At 39.0% G+C, this 18,364-nt stretch overlaps 1 protein-coding gene across 1 annotated transcript in view; it reads left to right on the forward strand.

Moving 5' to 3' along the window:
- The window catches only part of LOC109098472 (phosphatidylinositol 3-kinase regulatory subunit gamma), a 137,522-nt gene that overhangs the window by 47,529 nt on the left and 71,629 nt on the right, over positions 1–18,364 (forward strand). The window contains exons 3-4 of the mRNA XM_042758406.1: positions 8,442–8,534; positions 9,492–9,569. Coding sequence (XP_042614340.1) covers positions 8,442–8,534; positions 9,492–9,569 — 171 coding nt within the window. The remainder of the gene's footprint in view (positions 1–8,441; positions 8,535–9,491; positions 9,570–18,364) is intronic.

The following is an 18,364-nucleotide window of genomic DNA, read 5'->3' on the forward strand; positions in this document are numbered from 1 at the left end:
CAGGACTGCTTTGATACAACTGACTGGAATATGTTTAAGCAGGCTGCCACTTATAATAACTCCACTGACCTCCAGGAGTACTCGGAGACTGTCACTGCCTACATCACCAAGTGTATTGAGGATGTAACAGTCACAAAAAACCATTACTGTCCGGGCCAACCAGAAGCCGTGGATGACAGGGGAAGTCTACAGACTCCTGGAGACGCGGAACGCTGCCTTCAGAGCTGGAGACGAGGGGGGCCTGAGAACAGCCAGGGCCAACCTATCCCGCGGCATCAGAGAGGCTAAGAGACAGTACTCCAGGAGGATAGCCCATCAATTCAGCGACAGCAGAGACACTCGGAGCCTGTGGCAGGGGATACAGACCATTACGGACTACAAGCCCCCACAGCGGACCTGTGACAGCACCATCTCTCTGCTGAACGAGCTGAACACCTTCTTCGCTCGCTTTGAGGCACAAAACAGCTCCACTGCACAGAAGACTCCACCTCCTCCCAGTGACCAGGTGATGATGCTGACCCCAGACAGCGTGAGGAGATCCTTCAGCAGGATCAATGCACGCAAAGCTCCGGGTCCTGACAACATTCCTGGGCGTGTACTGAGAGACTGTGCAGCAGAACTCACTGATGTCTTCACAGACATTTTCAACATCTCACTTAGTCAAGCTGTTGTTCCCACATGCTTCAAAGCTACCACCATCATTCCAGTCCCGAAGAAGCCATCTCCATCATGCTTCAATGACTACCGTCCTGTTGCACTTACTCCCATCCTCATGAAGTGCTTCGAACGGCTAGTCATGCACCACTTCAAGTCTGCCCTCCCCCCCTCCCTGGACCCATTCCAGTTTGCATATCGGTCCAACCGCTCGACCGATGATGCCATCTCAACTACCCTCCACTCAGCACTCACACATCTAGAGGAAAAAGACTCATACGTCAGAATGCTGTTCATAGACTTCAGTTCAGCATTCAACACAATCATCCCTCAACAGCTCATTCACAAACTGGTCGAGCTGGGGCTCAACACTTCGCTGTGCAACTGGCTGTTGGACTTTCTGACTGGAAGACCTCAGGCAGTACGTGTCGGCAGCAACACATCCAGCACCATCACACTGAACACTGGGGCCCCCCAAGGATGTGTGCTGAGCCCCCTCCTCTTCACTCTGCTGACACACGACTGCACACCGTCACACAACTCCAACCTCTTCATTAAGTTTGCGGATGACACGACTGTGGTGGGTCTCATTAGCAACAGAGATGAGACAAACTACAGGAGCGAGGTGAGCCGCCTGGCCGGGTGGTGCAGTGACAACAATCTCTCTCTGAACGTGGAGAAGACGAAGGAGATTGTTGTGGACTTCAGGAGAGCGCACACTCAGCATGTTCCTCTGACCATCAACGGTGCGACTGTGGAGAGAGTGAGCAGCACCAAGTTCTGGGGGGGCACATCACAGAGGACCTCTCCTGGACCGACAACACCGCAGCACTGGCCAAGAAATCACAGCAGCGTCTCTACTTCCTCCGCATACTGAGGAGAGCCAGAGCCCCACCCCCCATCATGTACACCTTCTACAGAGGCACCATCGAGAGCATTCTGACCAGCTGCATCACTGTGTGGTATGGCGCCTGCAACGCGTCCTGCCGGAAGACTCTGCAACGCATAGTGAGAGCAGCTGAGAAGATCATTGGTGTCTCTCTCCCCCTCCCTCCAGGACATTTATGGAACCCGTCTCACTCGCAAAGCCCTCTGCATTGCAGGTGATCCCACTCACCCGTCACACAGCTTCTTCAGTCTGCTGCCATCAGGGAGGAGACTGCGGAGTCTCCAGGCCAGGACCAGCAGACTGAAAGACAGCTTCATCCATCAGGCTGTCAGGAAGCTGAACTCGCTCCCGAACTTACCCCCCCGTCCCTCTTCTGCCTCAGGCACCACTGAACTATGAAAAAACCCCCCCCCCCCCCCAGGTCCCACATCCCCAGGGCCTTCCACCCCCCTCCCTCTAACATACGAATATCATGCACCAGTCACTTTGTTCAGCAGTGGTCTGACTCACTACCTCATTCACCATGGATCTGACATCATTCTACCTCCTCATCAGTCAGTTTAATAAAATAACTGCTCTGAGCCCTTTGTCACTTTGTCACTTTTAATCAGACTGAATAAGCTATTTTTTTATGCACTAAAAATCTTTTTATCTGCACTGTTTGTTCACTGGTTTGCACTCTATCTGCCATGTGCCTTGCGCTGCTTTTATTTAACCTTATTTTTATTTTATTTTTTCTATTATGTCTTTTTTACATTCCCTTATTGTATAGTTTTATCTTATATTTTATATTTGATCTAGATTTTTAAGCTCTACTGTTAGTGTTATCTGTATGCACCGGGGGTCTGAGAGTAACGCAATTTCGATTCTCTGTATGTATGTACTGTACATGTGGAAGAATTGACAATAAAGCAGACTTGACTTGACTTGACTTGACTTGACTTTTTTCAAAATCTGATTCTTATCTTTATTTGATTTCATCTTTATTTCAATTAATGTTTTTTTTTTTTTTTTTCATTTTAGTTTTAGTTAAAGCAACAACACTGGAAGGGGGTTCCTCACAAGGGACTAATCATAATTTTGGGGGGTCCTTGGCATCAAAAGTATGAAAACCCAATTTTGTGCACTTGGTATGACATACATCTAAAGGTCAGATTGAGCACCTTTCCTGTTTGTGTATATATTTCACATTTTATATATTCCCACCAGAGGCTCGCACCGTTCTTTTGTCCTTTTAAAGCATTCGGTTCTGTACCAAACACTGTAGTCCCTTCTGCAGCACACAAAGGCTCATATATCTGCATCACTGAGACACCCCCTAGTGGTCACTTCCCTGGTGAGGTGGACACTAGATAATGAAAGAGCAGGTCACTGTATCACATCCTCAAAAGGAATGAGCCAATATATGACAATTATTGTAATCGTTAATGTGAGCAGAAAAATAGTAAACAGTGCTGACAATGTCATGAGTATGCATAAAATTATGTCAGAAAATTAAAAGGACATTTTATTTTAATTTATGGGCAACTGGGGGTAAGAGAATATGTTTGTTCTCGTGTGTGTATAAGGACTTACATTTTGTGTTTCCCACATTTTCAGCTGTTTGACCCCTGACTTTGGACACTTAATGACTTTGTGCAGAAGTGCTGATCCATTCAGTAATTCCCTGTCATCGTGACCAGAGCTTGTTAAAACACACGCACACGCACACACAGGGCAATGAAAACCCTAGAAATTGCCCTTAGAAAACCCTTTCTGTCCTCTTAATAGAAAAGGGATAAGATCTAATAGGCTCGTGTGTTCTCACAGAGCAGCTGGGACGGGCATACACAAGCTGTGTGACAGCGACACCCTGTTTGGCATAGTCTCTTGCTTTACACTCATAAACGCCACTACTGGGAACAACAAAAGATATTAAGTGGAGATGTATTTCCCCTAGAGGTCCTTTACCAACACTGCCATGTTTTGTTTACTTTGTCCTTCCTTCTTGCAGATCTTTTGATTGTTTTAAGTTACCTGCGAGCTAATTAGCATGAGTTTGAACTGCAAATCACCTGGAAAAATGCTTGAAAACATGTAACAGCGGGCGCTATGTGAAAAGCCTCCAGCGACAAGCTGTTTGTTTGTTTGTTCTGAATGTGAATCTAATGCATGACATGACACAAACACGGCCAATCAGAAGGTGATTGGTGTTTAATTACAGTGTGTGTGTGTGTGTGTGTGTGTGTGTGTGTGTGTGTGTGTGTGTGTGTGTGTGTGTGTGTGTGTGTGTGTGTGTGTGGGTGTGTGTGTGTGTGTGTGTGTGTGTGTGTGTGTGTTGGTGCATCCATGTGTAGGAATTCTGTCTGATACAATAAGCTGATAATTATTATTAATTACAATAAATATAATTATTTTTACATAATGGCCAATATTGGATAAATGGCAATTATTGAAATTTTATGTTTTTATAATTAAAAAAATATATACTTTTTTATGTTTTATGAACTTTAGTCCCTTATGCTCACTTAGGCTGCATTTATTTGATTAAAAATACAGTAAAAATAATATTATGAAGTATTATTGCAATTAAAAATAATTTTTTTATTTAAATGTATTTTAAAATGTAGCCTAATTTATTTCTGTGATGACAAAGCTTATTTTTCAGCAGCCATTATTGCTCCAGTCTTCAATGTCACATGATCCTTCAGAAATCATTCTAATATGCTGATTTGCTGCTCAAGAAAAATGTATTATTATTATCAATGTCTGTACTCTTGCTTTTGATCAAAAGAATATGTCTTTGGTAAATAAACGTAGTAATTTCTTTCAAAAAAAAAAAAAAAAAAAACTGACCCAAAACTTTTGAGCAGTAGTGTATTTTTATTAATTTTTTTGTAAACAATTTGCTATATAATACATTTTACAGTTTTTATTAAAATATTATTAGTTGTCATATATCATATAATATAATATCAATGATAATGATGAATTTATAAATCTCCGACAGTGGCCAGAAAACAACATGATGTATATACTGTGCATCCTAGCTGTGTGAGCCAAAGAGATTTCACAGTAGGAGGGGCTAATGAACATGACTTCGAAGAAATGTAGCAGTACTTAGATTGTACAGTACATACAGAATAGCAATTTATCGAAAGTAGCATATGTATTGAAACAACAGCATCATTGTTTTAGTTGCTGTGGTGTTGTTCTCACTCAGTATCGCTTTTCCCATGCTCTGTCCTTCCCCTCTTGTTCGTCTGTTCTTTCCTGTCCCTCACCCATCAGCTTGTGCCTCATGTTTTGAGAAATTGCCTCAGTGATGATTTCTGACAGTGACGTTAATTGAAGCACCAAACGCATAGTAGCACTCCAATTGAAAGGAAATTTGCCCACTGCCTTCTACACAAAGCCAAACAACCTGTGACCGCTTTCATGCATACATATAAACGTGAAAGTGTGGTGCAGGAATGTAAACATAAATTCACACTGGTGCAGCTCGAAGGGCAAAGTTTTGACATTTGAAATGCATGAAAAAAACAGTCAGAAAATACCAAGTCAGATGTCTGAAATTATTTTCTCATGCAGTTGTTTTCCACAGTGATTTTGAGTGTGCTGTGGCAATCATTTATATAATACAGTGACAGGAAAAATATGGATTTAACATGCATTTCTGCATGAATTGGTCATTAAATTTGAATAATTGATTAAAAAATAAGGAAACATAATCACATTTATTTACATGCTTTTTCCACTCCAATGTGAATTTTTGAACATTGTGTTTAAGACAAAATGTATTATTGTTTGTCTGATTCAGTAAAGCAGTCTGTTGAAGATCAGATCAAATTGAATGGCTAATTTCCACAGAAATCCATGAAAAAGGGTTCACATTCTTTTTCCAGCAACTATAATTTATCAACTTACCATCTAAAGTGACGTGACATTCAGCCAAGTATGGTGACCCATACTCAGAATTAGTGCTCTGCATTTAACCCATCCGAAGTGCACACACACAGAGCAGTGAACACACACACACACTGTGAACACACACCCGGAGCAGTGGGCAGCCATTTTATGCTGCGGCGCCCGGGGAGCAGTTGGGGGTTCGATGCCTTGCTCAAGGGCACCTAAGTCGTGGTATTGAAGGTGGAGAGAGAACTGTACATGCACTCCCCCCACCCACAATTCCTGCCGGCCCGAGACTCGAACTCACAACCCTTCGATTGGGAGTCCGACTCTCTAACCATTAGGCCACGACTCCCCTACAACTTAAAATATCACTCCTACATCTTTAGTTTCGCTATAATGCAAGAAATGCACAAAGCTCCATATTATTCTCCTGTCTTATGAATCTTGAAGGAATGTAAGGCTTCCAAAACAAAAGGAAGAAGGGAGCGAAAGAGAAAGTGTGTTTGTGTTTGTGTTTGTGTGTGTGTGTGTGTGTGTGTGTGTGTGTGTGTGTGTGTGTGTGTGTGTGTGTGTGTGTGTGTGTGTGTGTGTGTGTGTGTGTGTGTGAGAGAGAGAGAGAGAATTATGATTCCTCCTGTCGTGCTCTGACCTGTTTGCTCATTCATAAGGCGTCACTTGTCGAGGTCCATAGAGGAACCAGCAGGATGTGGAGCAATTAAATGCGCCACATGTTGTTGGAATACCAATGTGCTCTGCCGTTGACGTGTGTAATCTCAAACCTCCGCCGTCTCTGTGCCACCTGCATCAAAGCCTCAGAGGAACTTTTCATTAATCTTTCTGTTTTTTTTGTTTTTTTAATCACTGTCATCTCCCCCTTTCCTGTTGCTGTAGCTTCATCTATGTTATTACTAAAGGATCACAGCAACTTATACATTTGCATATGGTAAGTCAAGAGTAATGATGGGCCTAATCAGTTCCCGTACTGCAGATGCTGATACTTCTGGTTAGATTTAAACCGTTGGATCTAATTGACACTAAAACTAAACCTCTATCATGGTGCATAGACAAAAATAAAAAATAAAAAAAAAAATTAGCACAATCCGGAAAAGTATTGCCACCTTGTAGCGCGATTCTCATTGTGTGGAAGTTGCAGCGGGGTGCAACAAAACCCACTGCTGTGCAGATTAGCGCACCAATTACACCCGTGCATGGGAATGCAAACTTTTCCTGCTCTCAACAGATGCTTGTGTGTGAGATTCTGTTAAATAAACAGCCATTTCCTAGTTACAGAAGAAAGAAAAAAAACAGAGATAGCATTGGTATCTGTGTAGACATTAGCGGGTGGTGCACATCAGTGCTAATTAGTGTTGTCACTGAAGATAATTCACAAGAGCCCACAAATGGCACAACAAGAGCACTATGATTTCATGGACCTCTTACTTCACATAATGGTGCTGAAAATCTGAATTTCTTGCTATTACGCAAATTTGATGTAAATGGATGGAATTGTCACTCGGTGGCTATATATAAAAGGCATACTGGTATAAATGAGTTTAACAAGGTTTGTAAAAGTCAGTTTAGTTTCCTGCTCACAAGTGAAGCTCTGAGTTTGCTATACAGTAACTTAACCAAAAAGTTATTTTAATGTTTTTAAAAAATAATAATATCTGGGCACAAGATGAAATCATGTTTATGTAATTTCCAGTTGCGAGGGTGATGCATTACTGTGATATGACCTTTAGACTTTATTTGCATGTGTGAAAGGAACACTTCATCAAGATTTCTTAGTTAGCAAATTTTTACATTTCACTTTTTTTTTTTTTGTTATCCCCACCTTAAACATATTTTCACAGGGCAGACTTTACAGTAAGGTTCAGTTACAGCATTTATTAATCTTTTTTAAAACTGTATATTCTAACTCATTTTTAACATTTTAAATTAATTAAATTAATATTAATGTATTATGAACAAACATTAATAACCATGAACAATGGTACATTTATAAATGAACTTTAACCTAGATTAATAAATGTTTTCATTCAGATTCGTGATTCCTAATGCATTTACAATTGAACCTTATTGTAAAGTGTTAGCTTTGAATATAAATTTTTCAGTTATACAAATTCTGCATTTCTTTAATTCTAATGGCTATTAATAGTCTTTTAAGGAAAAATAAAAACCATACTCTCCCGGGTCCATTTCCACTCCACACCATGTCTCAGGACAACATAGACAGGGTGTCATGTGAAGGATTATGAGTGTCATTCACATTACTAAATGTCAATACTAAAAATCAGACCTCCTCAAGGATTTTATCCATGGTAGTCTAAATGTATATAAGTGTCTGCATATACAGATATATGAGCACACTTCCAAACTGTAACCTCAGCTGAAGGTCAGTGCTCAGAAGAAGGACAGTGGAGATGGGCAGAGACAATGATGCTTAAGAGACATTATGCACTGTATTTCATTCTGCTGGAGGACACACCTGGAGGACATATCATATACTGCATTTTAAAAAGCCATTTGGGCAAAAAAAATGTTTGTTTAGTTACTAACATTCTTCAAGATATCTTATTTCTGTCTCACAGAATAAAGAAAGTCATACAGGTTTGGAATGACATGAGGGTGAGGAAATGTTGACATAATTTTCATTTTTTGAGTGGACTGTCCCTTTAATGTTCATTTTTAAATATATTACATGTAATTTTTAGTTTACATTAGCTCAAAAACTACATTAATTCTGGCTGTTAGCGTTCATGCAAACTTTTGCATTAATGTATATATATGTGTGTGAGATTGAGGCTTGAGTATTAAGTTGCATATCTACCATGCTTGTGTGAATATGACAACCTGACTGTTCCCTAAGGAGAGATGAGATGTGGGTTTACAGGCAGCCACCTAATCAGGAAATTTAGTCTCACCAGTGGGATTTCTCATCATCATCTTTCTCTCTCTCTCTCTCTCTCTCTCTCTCTCTCTCTCTCTCTCCCTCGTTCTCTGACAGGCCCCTGTGGAAAGGGAGATATGGAGCAGTGCGCTCTGCCTGACCAGACCCCAGTCGTGGTGCTCAGGCTGACAGAGGCTCTAGAGAGACTGGGTGAGTTTGCTCCTCTCCCTCACATATCTAATTTAACTATTCAGAGAGAGTCAGACACCAGTCTAGCACTTACACTTGTGACCTATGAAATTATTGACAACTTCTAGTAATTGTATATTTCCTTCATGATGAATTAAATATATAGTTTTGCAAGTACTAAAAACTCACTTCTAGAATCAGTTAATTGCATATGAAAGATTCTGTTGTAGCACGGTAATAATGATAGTGATAATGCCATTCAGTTTGGGTTTGGAAAGATTTGGAAAAGTTTTTGTAAGATGTGTATTATGTTTACCAAGGCTGCATTTATTTGATCAAAAATAGAGTTAAAGTTAAAGTAAAAAAAAAAAGGTAATACTGTGAAACATTATTACAATTTAAAATAATTATTTTCTGTTTTTATATATTTTAAAATGCTGTTTATTCCTGTAAAGACAAAGCTAAACTGTCAGCAGTCATTACTCCAGTCTTCAGTGTCACATGATTTATCAAAAAGTATTCTAAAATGCAGATTTGGTGCTCAAGAAACATTTCTTATTACTATCAATGTTGAAAACAGTTGTGCTGCTGAATAGAAGGTTTAAAAGAACAGCATGTTACTGTATATTTGTAATAGAATTCTTTAGAAGTCTTTACTGTCACTTTTGATCAATTTAATGCATCCTTGCTTTATAAATGTATTATTAATGGGGATATGATGACCCTATAGAATCATACCAACTTGTAGAAAATGGGCATCTGATAAAATCGTACTGACCTCAGACGTTTGAAAGGTAATGCATATATCAAAATACAATGTGTTTGCCATCTTATACCATTACTTTACCAATGCACCACCACAGTATGTTTTGTAAGAGGTTAAATATACCTTATTTCTCCAACAGTTCAATTTATTAAACAGTTTTGGTTAGCATGAAAACACATAAGATTATAAACCTGACCTCTGTCCTGTGCTCGACTGGGAGAATGAGCCTTTGTACCGGTTTGGCCAGACCTCGACTGGATCCCCAGAATTACTGCAGGGTTTGGAAACAGGCAAGTCATAACATGTTTTTTCATAAGTGATTTATTCTGTACATTTCACAATATGTATTAAATAATATATGAGCCTCATGTCCCTTAATAGGCACCTAGTTATTAAACAACCATTATGTTTAAGTTTTACTGAATTGATTGTATGGGAGTCTCGAGAGTCTTAATTAAACTTAATAGATAAAGTAATCTTGAGTGGGATATAATTTATTCAGACAAATCTGAGATCAAAATGTTGCAGTTGCTTGTATGTGGTTCAAAAGAAAAAAACTGAAGGATGACAGTCCTAATTGTGAAATTGGGAGTAACTTTCTGTGTTCTGCAGTGTTGATCCAGGCCACTGTTGAAGAAGTTTGTAAAGTTTAGCTGAAGTTCTTACTTAGCACCACAAGGGAGTGCTCTGGCTTCATACTTTTTTGGGAGATGCTGCTTCCAAAAAAAAAACTCAGCACTACTATTGGATTAGATGAAGCAAATAGATGCATATTCGCAGACACACACACACACACACACACACACACACACACACACACACACACACACACACACACACACACACACACACACACACACACACCTCATCCTCTTCCTCTCTGTTAAAAGGATTAGGTACAGCATAAATATTCCGTAGAAGAAAACTCTAGTTTATCACTGTAATTCACATACAAACGATGAGGACATAATTAATGTTTGGAAATTACTTTTTTTATTTTTTCAACCATTAACTCAGATTATTTTACCTATAATTTGTAATGAAACATTCATTTATATATGTTTATTAAATATGTATTTAAGAGGTTTATGACATATTTGTATGTTGTTGTTTTTACATAACCTTTGTGTTTTAAATAGTTCCATTCACGTGTAACCATTTGAGTGTCAAACCTTTGAGTGGTATGAATGCCATTAAGCCAACCGTGAAACACTACAAAGTGTGTCCAGCACCCATTTCCTGTTGTTATATAACAGGTTAGTTACTCAGTGTGGAAATACACCATTGCATACACTCTCATAAGTGTTTTGGCAGACACGCACCATGGTTGCCATTTAAAAGCCCAGCCAAGAAGTGGTGAAGTCCAGTGGCCACAGAAGACCAGAGACAACGTTACGTCACCCAGATACAGCTTGTGCTAACCAACCAGTGATTTGTAGATCAACAGTGTGTTGTCATGGAGATAGGAAGCTGTTTTAGCCACGGCGTTACATATGTTAGAGAAACGAAAAAGAGCGAAAAAGGAAAGGTTTCACGTAGGAGGTAGAGAGGAGCAGAGAGAGGAATGACTCATGATCAGGTGAATCGAAGATCGACAAGTGCACACGCAGTAAATTCAAACTAATGGTCAAGGAGGACTGACAAACATTTGCATGTGTGCACAAAAGCACACAAGCATGAACACACACATGCAGTCGATAAGGAAAGAATCTACTACTAAATATACTGTAGAAACATAATTTTCTGTAAAGCTGCTTTGCAACAGTTTGTATCGGGAAAAGCGCTATACAAATAAACTTGAATTGAATTGAAAGCTGATTCCAGCTACGGTCTCCCTGGATACAGTGACAGGCGCACAGAGAGCATTGGCTGACCCGTACCCACTTGACAACAAGCCAACAGCCCCTCTTCCCTTCCGTTTATTAATTCCAACATCCATCGATGCATTTATTGTCTTTTTCTTGCGTGAGAGAAGCTGAGCTCAGCAAAACACAAATTAAAAACACTCTTCTCATCTTCCGCACTTCCTGCTTTCCCATTGGCTGACAGTGATGTCATCCTGTCTCGTATGCAATAGCCAATAACCTATTAGAGTCCAGCCTTTTACAGTCAGCTTGGGCAGAAGGAGCTTCTGCTGCTTGAGCTCTTCGACACAATTGGAGTCTTTTAGCGATTGTCTTGATTAACACACTCTAAAGACCTAAAGATTTCTGAGTGGAGATGGTACTGTGCCCCCCGCGAACACTTTGTTCTGCAGGTGGTGTTATAACGTTTTTTTTTTTTTATTTCAAATGATGCTGTTTTTTTTTTTTCTCTGTCTGTAAATCCAGGTCATTTAAAGACTACAGAAATTCAGTCATTTGTGCATATTAATTTGCATGGTATGTTTGTGGTATATAATGCATCACATGCACATTAAGCCATATCAGCCATTCGTTTCAATCATTTCCACAGTCTCATTGGAAATTTCCTCACCTTTTTGCAAGATGGCCTCTCTAGTTTTGTTTGCGCTCACTCTACCTGCACTTGGAAGTGATCACTAACAATGATGTCATCCCTCGATTGCTAACTCTTCCTCACACACACACACACACACACACACACACACTTACTTGTGGCCAGACTCCTCTCTTGTTCAGCTCTTTTGGCTTTAAAGTTTCCTGACAGAGATGTTCTGATTGATTCCTCCACTGAGTTAGTGGCCGTTTACACAGGATGCGTTCTTGCATCCATCTGCACTGGTTTTAAATATATATATATATATATATATATATATATATATATATATATATATATATATATATATATGATCCATTTCATAGTTTTTTGAGTGTCTTCTCCCATGAGTGCTGCATCTCTCATGAACCGCTTTTTTTTCTTTTTTCTGTTTTGCCTTCTACTTCTTTTTATCGCGGTCTTGTTTGCTTCCTTGCCCCTGTGTTTGCTTGTTTGTGTCTTTCTATTTGACCAATTTTAATGATGTTAGACTCATGTTATCTATTTTCTGTGGCCAAACCACATTTTCTCATCAGCAGCCCAGGAAGAGTAATTTTATATAATTAAGATTGATTCTTTTGCAAAGTTGCCATCTTTTCACTTTATTAGAGTTGTTAAATGACCTGCAGCTTTAATCAGTGGGAAGTTTAGTCTGTTGGGTTTATGATGAGGCCTACTGTATTTGGTGCTGTAATTCTGTAGGTCAGTGTCTGTTGATTGCTTTGAGTCTGTACGTGTCCCTCTTCTCTGTGTGCCGGCTCTTGTTTACATCACAATTTCCCCCTCATTTTTTACACTCATCACCTTCTCTCTACTCTTGCCCATGCGTGCTCACACGTACACAAATGCACACTCACCACACTCCTGTCCCATCCCAGAGGGTAAACAGTGGCGTGCCACAGGCGTCATGAATCTGTACTGTTGCACATTGCTGGTATCAGCGTTTGTGAGCATATTCATATAAACTGACAAAATGGGCAAGACTGTTATTGTGGTGTCTAAATGTCTTTTTTGGTCTACAAAAAAACTTTGCGGCAGACAGCCGAATGAAAAAATAGTGAAGAAACAGTGGACCCCAACATTAAACAGTCTGTCAAATACTATGTATCATGGATTTTAAAAAACTTATGATTTTCTATAGTGGGACACTAAAGTGTTTATTAAGGAGATAGTTCACCCAAAAATGAAAATGTTTATTTATTTACTCTTCCTCATGAAATTCCAAAAATGTAGGAATTCCTTTCTTCTATAGAAAATAAAATAAGATAGATTGAGAAATGTGTCATGACAGTTTAGTTTGCTTATCATTGTTTCCTGTTGTCTTTGTTCATGGACTTTTCTCAATTTTGTTTTCGGTAACACTTTATTTTAAGGACCAATTTTCACTATTAATTAGCTGCTTATTAGCATGCATATTACTAGCATATTGGCTGTTTATTAGTACTTAAAGCACATATTAATGCCTTATTCTGCATGACCTTAATTCACAACATACCTAAACTTTACATCTACCTTACTTATTATTAATAAGCAGCAAATTAATTAATTGATCAATAAATTAAATTAATTGATTATTTATTTATTTATTTGTTAACCATGAAAGCCCTGTTTTCCTTGTATTGTAAAGAGCAGTTTGGGCATTCCACTAAAGATCTCCTTTTGTGTTCTACGGAAGAACATTGTCCTCATGAAACACATGTACAAAATATCCTTCATATTGACTGTAGCTGTCACTCTCTGTTGACAGAATCACAGTGCCAGATGTTTACATTTATGGGCATCATTCCACATTTCATAGCATTTTTACACCCATGACATCCAGATATTATGGTGTCTGTAAGTCAGGTCACGAAACAATGAAGGAGGTTATTGAGTTCAGTTTTAGGAGGAACATGGCCCTGTAGCTGTCACTCTCTGTTGACAGAATCACAGTGCCAGATGTTTACATTTATGGGCATCATTCCACATTTCATAGCATTTTTACACCCATGACATCCAGATATTATGGTGTCTGTAAGTCAGGTCACGAAACAATGAAGGAGGTTATTGAGTTCAGTTTTAGGAGGAACATGGCCCCGCAGGCCGGGTCCACAATGGGTCTTGCGGTCACACAGAAATGAGGGCTGTCATCTCTGAAGCTATTTTCCCCTCCCTGTTCCTAAAGGTTGTGCCTTACTGGAACAGCCCTCTTCATCACTCCAACATAACGACGAACACAAAGCATCAAAGTTTACGATAGCATAGCATGCTATTGCCATAGCATGAAAACAGCCAGAATTTCAATAAAATAAGCATTGTAAGGGAAACAGGTCAATTTAGCTCAAAGGGAATCATTTAAGATTTTAAAGGGAATTTGAACAGAATCACTGTTTCACGGCTGATCACTGAAACGGCCAGCGATTCACTGAACGAGCCGTATAACATCAAATCTGCGCTGGATATTAATATCCAAAGTATAGTGAAAACACTATTAATTAGCACAGTAACAAGATCGGCAGTTTAAGACATTAACTTGTGAGCACAAAACACAAGATACTTCTCTTTTCAATATAAATAAGGCTTTATTAGATAAATCTAAGACATATAAACTAATCTAACACACAAGCACACACACTCACACATTCACAAAAGTTGCAGGAGGATAGAACGTTAGGAAAGAATGAGTTTAAGAGAATGAAAATGTGAAATCCCAAGTTTACAGCAATACGTGAAATTGCATAGACATGAACAAACATCAATCACTTAATTAACCCTCGCATTGAGTTCATCAATTAAGTTAAAATTATATTAGATAACACCAGTACAGATCAGAGTCTGGAGGTACGTTACTTGTGATGCCTGTGTAACGGGGTTCCCTTTGTTGTCGCTGAAAAGGGGGTTTCCCGAGGTTGCTGATTGGCTGGAAGTTCAGTAGTTGTTGAAGTGACGTCTTGGGAAGCCCGTGGTTGGGCGTAGGCTGAAGATGCGGAGTTGTGGGCTGGTTGAAGTTGAACGGGCACTCGAGGTCAGACTCGGAGACACGGCGTTACAAAAACTTAACTCAGAACACGAAACTCTCAAACGGAAAAGAAAAGAAGTAAAGTTTGACGAGACTAGGTGGTGCTTCTTCTCATCGTGGCTAAGTAGCAGCAGGCGTGCAGGCCGAAGCACGCTGGAACCGCGCTCAAAGAACGCTAAAAGTGATGACAAAGCATGACTAAAAGCTAAAGCTAAAAGCTAAAGCTAGAAGCATGCTAAAAGCCGGCATGACTGATAGCAAAAGCTAAACGAAAGCTAAAAGCTAAAAGCATGACTAAAAGCTTAAACTACAAGCACAGCTAAAAGCAAAATTTGATGGTGTCCTGAGTATTTAAACTGGCCTTTTGGCCACACCTCAAATGTTGTCTTGTCCAATTAGATATTGTCTTTTCTCGGTGTGTTGCGATGTTTGTCCCACCCATTCATAAATCATATGTTATCTTATCAAGCACGAGGTCCGAATGTTCCCGCTCTTGCAGGGTGTAATTTGGACATGATTCCTATAACAAGAATATGATACATTTGACAAATAACTAATGGTCAGAAACCTTTCAAGCAAGAAGATTCGAACACACACATACTAAACATGAATATGATCCCTTAAGCTATTCAAGAGTTATTTAAAAAGACATACACAATAAGTGATTAGAAACATTATAATCAAATGTGTGGGTTCATGTATGATATGGAGTTGAGCAATGGACTGATATCCATTTAGAAGTCTTTTTTTGAGTTCATTTTGGTGCATATATGCATTGGAAGGCATTCTCTGTGCCATTCTGGGGAGTAAGGATACGTCCTGTGAAGACCAGAGGGGTTAACAGGTCTCCTTAGGAATTTCAGTCTGGTTCTGCTAGGTGGGGGGGGAGTCAATCCAACGATCTTGTTTACTCTCATGGCTTTACATGTGAGGGTCAGACTGTCCATCTCTTCGATTACTTGCCCCAAATTAGACAATCTCTTCTTCGAATTGAAATTGTCAATAATTGTTTCTAATGGTGTTAATGTTGAAAGCTGTTCTGTGAGAGAGTTGGTTGGTTATCAGACTGTGGTGCTAGGAGTTGATTTACAACATCCTGCCTTTTTGTGGAATTCGGCTCATGTTTCAACCAGGCTCCCGATCGAATCTTTAATTTGTCTGGTTCACGCTACAGCATAAAACAGTGATCTGTGAAACGATGGAAAAAAGGTAGGTGGTATAGTATAGGCTTAAAATTAAGGATAATTTACATGCTTTGTTTTTAAGGAAATGTTTTTTTTTGTTGTTGTTTGTTTGGTTTTTTTTGGACTACTGCTGTAGCCCAAACAGTAGATCATGGTACTCACTATTACACCAAGGTCATGAGTTCTTTTCCCAAATGTATGCACTGATTAAATGTATTCTTTTTATGTAACATAAGAGACTTTAGTTAAAAATGTCTGAAAAATGCATTTGTATAAATATAATGGTCCACCACCTAAAATAAACTGTGAGGCTAACTGACCCTTTGGAGTTTCAGTATTCTCCATTCAGAAGGGCCTTAAATGCCCTTATGCATGTCATCTGTGAGCCCAATGTCTGAATGCCTTTCTCTGTTTGCACCCATAAATATTATGAACAAAAGCCTCTGGGACTCTGTTGTTGCTTCAGAGAGTGGCTGATGACTTAAAGCTAGAGGAGGCAACAGAGAATTTGAAGTGTGGGATCAAGGGTAGTGACTTTTAAACACAGAACATGGACCAAAGAGAAACACTAAGGGTTAAGGTAGGCTTAGTAGAGCATGAATTTGTGGATTGACCCACAGAATGCTTTTACAGGGTGTGAGAGTGTTTGTGTGGCTTTGTGTGCACATGCGAAGCCAAAAATTGTCTTGGACAGGGTCAGGCATTCTGTTCCATATTTTTCCACTCCAGACTGGCACCAAGCGTGTGTAATTCTGGAAAAGTGTCATGAATATAAGGGAATGGGAGATATCACTTCTGAGAGTGTTTTATTAGTAGGCACAGGCAAAAAACGCTGGATTATTTTGAATTTTGTGCATTGATTTTTGGGTGGGAAATTCGTGGCATAGAATTTAAATGTTAAAAGAGTGTTGAAAGGAACTCCTAAAAATCTGCTGAAGTTGTTTTGAAATCAACCTGTCCAATACGCCCGTATAGGTCATTTGTCAAAATCCCTGAAATATGACCCATCTGAGCGTATACTACAGTTGTTCCCCTATCGGCAACAGGACGTTTTCATATTAATCTTTTATTTGTACTATAATTCAGTTTTGTGTAGCTCAGTTGGTAGAGTTGGTCATTGCGTTATATGACGATATATAATCATGCGATCATGGGTTCGATCCCAGAGAATGTTCATAAAATGTATATGCACTATAAATCATGATTTTGCATGATTTCTGTGAGGGGTGGGGTTAGGTGTGGTCATTCGAACGAATATTAGCCACCTAGTAAAATATGTACGAATTACCGTGAGATCGGTGTAAAAAGTCCACACATTGCATTTAAATAAACACACATTTTGATTGGTAATGACAGTTATATGTCATTTCATGACGACAGCCGCAACAAGACATTGTCATTATTTTTACTCTTAACTGTAAAACTTAAATATAGGTCATAATAAGGTGCTTGCACAAACGAGCTATATGGTTTTTTTGTTGGCGGACAGGCTCAAATATCTTCTATTGTGTTTCATAGAATGCATTTAGGTTTGGAAGGAAATGAGGATGAGTAAGTGATAACAAAATAATTTTTGGGTGAACTAAACCTTTAAAAGAGTTCTACAATCTCATTAGTTGGCAGAAAATGTAATCAATGTATGTAATACCATGCATTGGTATTCATGATCACAGTTTGAAAGATTTTGGTTCATAAGAGGAGATCACAGTATGGTGTCTAAGCCATGCAGGAAATACTTTGATGTGTGGGTGAAAATGCAAGTGAGTCAAGTTGGGAGAAAAAAAAAAAATAATAGGAAAAATCCAAGATCCATTTCTGTCATGGTGTGGGAGCTTCAAACATAAAATCACAATGCGGTGCCGAGTCAAACATTCTGCATGCATACACACACCGACCGTGATTCTCACTGTGAGAAATCTGATTACTTTCTCTGAAAACCTTGTTTCTCTTAGATGTAAGGCAGTGAAGCCACACATTTGGTGTTATTAAGAAAAAGTAGTTTTATTTATGCTGTGCCTTTTCCAAGTGAGTTCAGTGTATCTTTATAGAAGTCATTGAGATATTACAAAAAGAGTTGGTAAGCCAATGAGCAACTGTTACAGTAAGTTATGGTTGTTATAAAATAAGTTATAAAAATGAAATAATTTTTGTTTCTTGTTTTGTTTGATTCATTTTTCCTTGTAATAAAACAGTTTTGCCTCTCCAAACCTAACCAAATCTTAGCAACTTAAAACTTACTTGAGTTTTGTGTTATCTTTGATATAAAACTGACAATGCCTGAAGTATATTTAGAGACATCATTTTTAAATATGATATTAGAAATAGTTTCAGAACCTTGTGCTAGTTCCATTTCTTTGCAAAATTTCTCAATCAGATTTGCAAACAGCAGTCCAGCTCACAGTTCTAT

The sequence above is a fragment of the Cyprinus carpio genome, chromosome A6 (genome assembly GCF_018340385.1).
Source record: "Cyprinus carpio isolate SPL01 chromosome A6, ASM1834038v1, whole genome shotgun sequence".
Taxonomy (NCBI): domain Eukaryota; kingdom Metazoa; phylum Chordata; class Actinopteri; order Cypriniformes; family Cyprinidae; genus Cyprinus; species Cyprinus carpio.